Source organism: Arachis stenosperma, chromosome 8 (assembly GCF_014773155.1).
Source record: "Arachis stenosperma cultivar V10309 chromosome 8, arast.V10309.gnm1.PFL2, whole genome shotgun sequence".
NCBI classification, from domain to species: domain Eukaryota; kingdom Viridiplantae; phylum Streptophyta; class Magnoliopsida; order Fabales; family Fabaceae; genus Arachis; species Arachis stenosperma.
In genome coordinates, this window is record NC_080384.1 from 41153982 (window position 1) to 41160517 (window position 6536).

The 6536-nt window shown below is 36.4% G+C and overlaps 1 protein-coding gene across 1 annotated transcript; it reads left to right on the forward strand.

Moving 5' to 3' along the window:
• The first annotated feature begins 262 nt into the window (after positions 1–262).
• On the forward strand, positions 263–4692 carry LOC130944384 (phytosulfokine receptor 2). The gene has a single exon (XM_057872692.1). It carries the CDS (start codon positions 1391–1393, stop codon positions 4532–4534), a length of 3144 nt encoding a protein of 1047 aa, XP_057728675.1. The 5' UTR covers positions 263–1390; the 3' UTR covers positions 4535–4692.
• The last annotated feature ends 1844 nt before the right edge of the window (positions 4693–6536 follow it).

Sequence of the window (6536 nt, forward strand, 5' to 3'; positions counted from 1 at the left end):
TGACGTTGAGACTTGTTATATATATATATATTTAATTTTTTAATTTACAAAACTGTAAATTCAATCTAAATTGTACCACAAATAAAACTAGTGTTCAAATTGAATAAATTTTTGGCTCAAAATCCATCCAAATTGAGGGACAAAAACACCACAATAACAATACAAATATTTAGGCACCCACCATTTTAAAATTATTAATTATATAATTGTTTATAAGTGGAGAAGAAATTTTTAATACTATAGGTTTATAGATTCCCACGAAAGATTAAGAACTTTCCTTTTCTGTCTTGCACTATGCGAGACTTGTGCTCCGGTTCCCATCTCTCTCTTCCAAACCCACTGTTCCTTGATTTGAAGTTTCTGCTATCTTTGTCTTCCTCTCTAGATTCTATCATCTATCACTGTTTTGGGTTGAATTTCAGAGACACAGCTATAACCCCCTTTGAAAAAGAAAAAGAAAATTAAAAATTAAAAAAAACAAAAACACAATCTTAGGAGAGAGAATATAGAAATGACGTTTTTGGTTTGGAAACTGAAGCAGAGGTGTTTGACGAAAGTTTGCTGAGGTTAGGTTCAGAGTCCACTGTTCTTTGTTTTCTACCCCTTTTCTTTATTCTTCTCATTCAAACTCCCTGGGCTTAAATTTCAAACCTTTTCTGGTTTCTGCCACAAGAAGTAACCAAAGGTTTCATTTTTTATGAGAAAGGGCTATCTGGGGTTTGTGTTAGTGTTTGAAGAGGTCATTGTTGAGTTGAGTTTCTGAGAAATATTGAGTCTTGGGATTTTGATTTTTGGGTCAAAGATCTTAAATTTCTATTTTTTTTTTCATGTGGGGACTGAATGGGATCTCAACCTCACCGGCTAACTATACTCCTTTGTTGTTGTTGTTGGTATTGATTGTTGTCTTCACTTTATTTTTTTTCAATGGGCACTATTGATTGCTTCATTCACAAGCTGTTGCCATATGGTCCCTATTCTATTTTCTTTGGGGTTTTGGGGATTTGGGATATAAGTTTCTTCATTTGAGCATCCCCTATCTCTTTCTCCAAGAGGAGGTGCTGTTTTTAAAATTTTCCTCTCAGGTTGTGTAAGGGGGGTTTTGGGGTTTTCTGCTTCAATCTTTACTGTCTTAGATCTCTTTGTTCTTGGGATTTGGTGTTATTTCTGGTTGGGATTGGTGATCTGAATATTTTACTTGGAAGTTGGTGTTTGGTGCTTTCCTTTTCAAGTTGCTTGCTGCTTCAATTTGAGGGGATTGTGAATTTTGTTTGAAGCTGTGATTAAAGGTTCCTTCTTCACTTTCCCAGTGATAGTAGCTACCACTATGTGTATGGAAGCTTAGCCTTTGATTTTTTTTGAGCATACACATATCAAGTTATTGTTTTCAGCAATGGTGATTCTCAGATGTTTGTCAGTGACAATAATTCTGCAGTGGTGTATGTTGGCTTGCTTGCTATGGCAGGCCATATCATCATCATGTGACCCTCTTGATTCATCAGCACTGAAGGAATTTGCAGGCAACCTTACAAAGAACAATTTCATGACATCATGGTCTAATGATGTTTCTTGCTGCAAGTGGTATGGTGTTATTTGTGGTAATGTAACTGGTGGTGGTGGTGGAGCAGCATCTAGCAGAGTTACTAAGTTGAACCTCCCTGAAATTGGTCTCAATGGTACAATTCCAGCATCTTTATCAAAGCTAGATCAGCTAATTTTTCTGAATCTGTCGTTCAACCATCTTGGAGGTAGATTGCCTGTGGAATTCTCCAATTTGAAGCTCCTGAGGATCCTTGATTTGAGCCATAACATGCTTTCAGGACCGGTTTCAGCAGCGATTTCCGGTTTGCAATCCATTCAAGTGTTGAACATTTCCAGCAATTCATTTGATGAGGACATGCTCAAGCTTGGTGAGTTTCCTCAGCTCCTTGCTCTCAACATGAGTAACAATTCATTCAATGGCAGGTTCAATTCCAGAATTTGCAGTTCCTCAAAGGGTCTTCAAACCCTTGATTTATCTGCAAATCATCTTGTTGGTGGTCTTGAAGGCTTGGACAATTGCGCCAAATCTCTTCAACAGTTGCATTTGGATTCAAATTCATTCACTGGCACTCTTCCAGATTCATTGTATTCATTTTCAGCATTGGAGCAATTCTCAGTCTCAGCCAACAATCTCTCTGGCCAGTTAAGCAGGGAATTAAGTAAGCTCTCTAGCCTAACAGCTCTTGTTGTTTCGGGGAACCGGTTTTCCGGGGAGCTCCCGAATGTGTTTCAGAGCCTCTTGAACCTAGAACAATTGGTAGCACATGCCAATTCATTTACTGGACCATTGCCTTCTACCTTGGCTTTTTGCTCAAAGCTTAAGGTGCTTGATCTTAAGAACAACTCTTTGTCTGGTCAAATTGATCTTGATTTCACTGGCTTGTCTAATCTTAGCACACTTGATCTTGCTACTAATCACTTCAATGGATCCCTTCCGAACTCGTTGTCCAATTGCCGTGAATTGAAAGTCTTAAGCCTTGCTAGGAATGGGCTAACTGGTCGAATTCCCGAAAGTTATGCCAATCTCACTATGCTTTCTTTTGTGTCTATCTCAAATAACAGCTTAGTTGACTTATCCGGGGCTCTATCTGTTCTGAAGCAGTGTAAAAACCTCACCACTCTTATCTTCACAAAGAATTTCCATGGTGAGGAAATCCCGCAAAATGTAACGCTAGGATTCGAGAGCCTTTTGATTTTGGCATTCGGAAATTGTGGTCTTAAAGGCCAAATTCCTCCATGGATATCAAATTGCAGGAAATTGGGAGTCCTTGATTTGTCTTGGAACAATTTGAATGGTAGTATTCCTTCTTGGATTGGTCACATGGACAGTTTGTTCTACTTGGATTTGTCGAACAATTCTCTGACCGGAGGAATTCCGAAAAGCTTGACAGAGTTGAGGGGCCTCATGTCGACGAATTGTACCCGGCCGAATCTCACGGTATCCTCCGGCATTCCACTCTTTGTGAAGAGAAATAAGAGTGCTAGTGGACTACAATATAACCAGGCCTCGAGTTTCCCTCCATCAATTTTGTTGAGCAATAACATGTTGAGTGGAAGTATATGGCCTGAAATCGGTCACTTGAAAGATCTTCATGTCTTAGATTTGAGCAGGAATAACATTTCTGGTACCATTCCTAGCACTATCTCAGAGATGGAGAACTTGGAAATGTTGGATTTATCTTACAACGACCTTGTTGGATCAATCCCTGAATCATTTAACAACCTCACATTCTTGTCGAAGTTCAGTGTGGCATATAATCGATTGCAAGGAAAAATTCCAGATGGAGTACAATTTTATAGCTTCCCTAGTTCAAGCTTTGAGGGCAACTTGGGGCTTTGTGGATCCATTGATTTACCCTGCAAAAATGTCCCAAGTTTAAAGCCCAATTCGTCTTCTGGTTCTTCGAGAAAACGAGCTAATGTACTTGGCTTAACGATCGGCATAGGGATAGGGCTTGCACTGCTTCTTGCAATTATTCTGCTCAAGATGTCAAAGAGGGAAGATAAGCCAGTTGATAATTATGATGAGGAACTCAGCAATAGGCCACACAGGTTATCCGAAGCACTTGTTTCCTCGAAATTGGTTCTGTTTCATTCGGATTGCAAGGATCTAACTGTTGCGGATTTGTTAAAATCCACAAACAATTTCAATCAAGCAAATATTGTTGGTTGTGGTGGGTTTGGCCTTGTTTACAAGGCATATCTTCCGAATGGCACAAAAGCCGCCGTCAAGAGACTCTCCGGGGACTGTGGTCAGATGGAACGAGAATTCCAAGCCGAAGTAGAGGCCCTTTCAAGAGCTCAGCACAAGAACCTTGTTTCACTTAAAGGTTATTGTAAGCATGGCAATGACAGGCTGCTAATTTACTCTTACTTAGAGAATGGAAGCTTGGATTACTGGCTGCATGAGAGTGTGGACGGGAATTCGACTCTAAAATGGGACGTGAGGCTCAAGATTGCGCAAGGTGCAGCTCGCGGATTAGCTTACTTGCACAAGGGGTGCGAACCATACATAGTGCACCGTGACGTTAAATCCAGCAACATACTGTTGGATGACAAGTTCGAAGCTCATTTGGCTGATTTTGGTCTCTCAAGGCTACTTCAACCTTATGACACTCATGTCACAACAGATTTAGTAGGGACATTAGGGTACATTCCTCCAGAATATAGTCAGACACTGACGGCAACCTTCCGGGGCGATGTTTATAGCTTCGGCGTGGTTCTTCTCGAGCTTCTTACGGGTAGAAGGCCTGTGGAAGTCATCAAGGGGAAGAATTGCAGGAACTTGGTGTCTTGGGTGTTTCAGATGAAATATGAGAACAAGGAGCAAGAGATCTTTGATCCAGCAATTTGGCACAAGGATCATGAGAAACAGCTCTTGGAGGTTCTTGCTATTGCATGTAAATGTCTAGACCAAGATCCAAGGATGAGACCTAGCATTGAAGTAGTTGTTTCATGGCTTGATAGTGTAAGATTTGATGTCCCTCAACAGTGATCTTTATATATAGTTCTTGAAGTAATGCCTTTAGTTATCTGGGTTTTGGTTGGTGTTATCAAAATATCATCATTCACAATACATTTTGTAAAGCAAGTTTGTTGTAATATGAAAGGTGCAGTGTTTCTTAATACAGCTACTACCTTGGTTTTTTTTTTCCTTTTGAAGCCATTTAGTTCATTATACTTGATATAGGAATTTTTTTCTATTCTAAAATAAAAAAAAAACTTTATTTCCCCCCAAAAATTAATTAGACTTTAATTTCTGAAATACGTTTTTTTTTCATTTAGGATAAGGTTCGCCGTACCCCGTGAACTTCTATATTTTTATAGAGCTCGTCGCATTTTTCGATACGAATTTCACTTCGTCTCTCTCCATAAGAAAAGTTGAAAAGTTGAATATTGAATAAGCAATAGCAATTATTATCATCGTCTCCAGGAGTTTATAGGAGTACCACAAGTGTACACAAGAATAGTGTAGTAGGAATGGTGCTCCCCAACATCTTAAAAAAAAATCTAATTTGGTTTAACAGTAGTTGCTATTGCTGCGATGTTAAAAAAGTCATGCTTGTTATTTGTTTAATATTCAATTCTCCAACTTTCTTTCTCATTTAAATTAAACCAAACTAATTTTTTTTTTAAACGAAGAGTTTTGATCATAGTATATATATTTTTTTTCAAATTAGAAGTACAGAAGCGATTTAGGAGTATATATTTTTTCCAAACTAAAAGCAAAGAAGCGATTGAGAGAGTATAGAAATTTGAAGTTCATCGGGATACACAAATTTTATGAAGTTTGGGGTACGACAAACTTGTCTTCACAAAAAACAGTTGAATTCGAGAAATTAAAGTCTGATTAATTTTCTTGAAAAAATATATATTTTTTTAATTTTAGAATCGAAAAGAATCCACTTGATATAGGTGTACATGTACAAAGACTTATATAAATATTGCTGCAATAAGAAATTAAGCAGCAATATTAAATATGCAGCTTTTGCTTTCACTATGTAAATTAAGGTAATATAATTAATGTGATTTATTCACCTTGATATGCATTTATGTGTTCAATGTGCATGTGAGGCATGGAGAACATGACAAAAAAGCTTCAAATCCTTCCAAATTTAGGTGTCTTTATTCTACAGGCTGACTTTTATATACCCTGGTCTGAATAAGTTGAGTTTTGGATTATTATTTTTTGTTTTTATTCTTTGATTTTGTTAGATTCACATTGTGTGGCTGCAATTTGTGGATTGTGGTTGTACCTAAAAAGTGTGCATGGACCATAAGTCATTATCCTTTTCTTAATTTTTTATAAACCATAAATTTCACAAACTAATGTTGCTCACTTTGTCTAAATGTTTATTTAAGCATGGAAAAAACAAATTCCAAAAGGCATAGCAAATTGTCTAAACAAGCCACCCTAAGGCACATTTTGGCCTTAGCTTGAAAGCTCCTTACCTATATCGAATTGATATATAATTACTTAATTTTAGGGCAAATTTCTTTGACTTTTTGTGAGGTTTGGTGATATTCACACGACCTCATTTTGTATTTTGTTCACAATACACTGACAATCACCAAGAAAGGTAAATATAATGTTTACACGTGTTAAGTACTTAAGTATGATGTATTCTGTCTACGATGCATGAATATTAACACGAACACAGAACACGATACAATATGAGATACGTGGACATATAAATTTAAAATTTTTATAAAATACAAGGACACGACATATATATAAAATATAAAATATTTTTTTTGATAAATTGTAATGATATTTCGGTATTTTATTGATAAATATAAATTAATTTTTTTAATTATTTTTAATTATATAAAATATTTAAAATATTTTTTATTTTAATAATTAATAATATATACTATTTTTAAACTCATTTTAAGAATATATATTAAGAATAAAGTTGAATACACTAACATGTGATAATATTTAAGTGTGTTCAAAGTTCAAACGTGTCCGAAAAAGATTTTTTTTTTATTTTTTT

Bases quoted from the DNA above. Each gene is read 5' to 3' on its own strand.
- LOC130944384 (XM_057872692.1), top strand. From the start codon at position 1,391: ATGGTGATTCTCAGATGTTTGTCAGTGACAATAATTCTGCAGTGGTGT.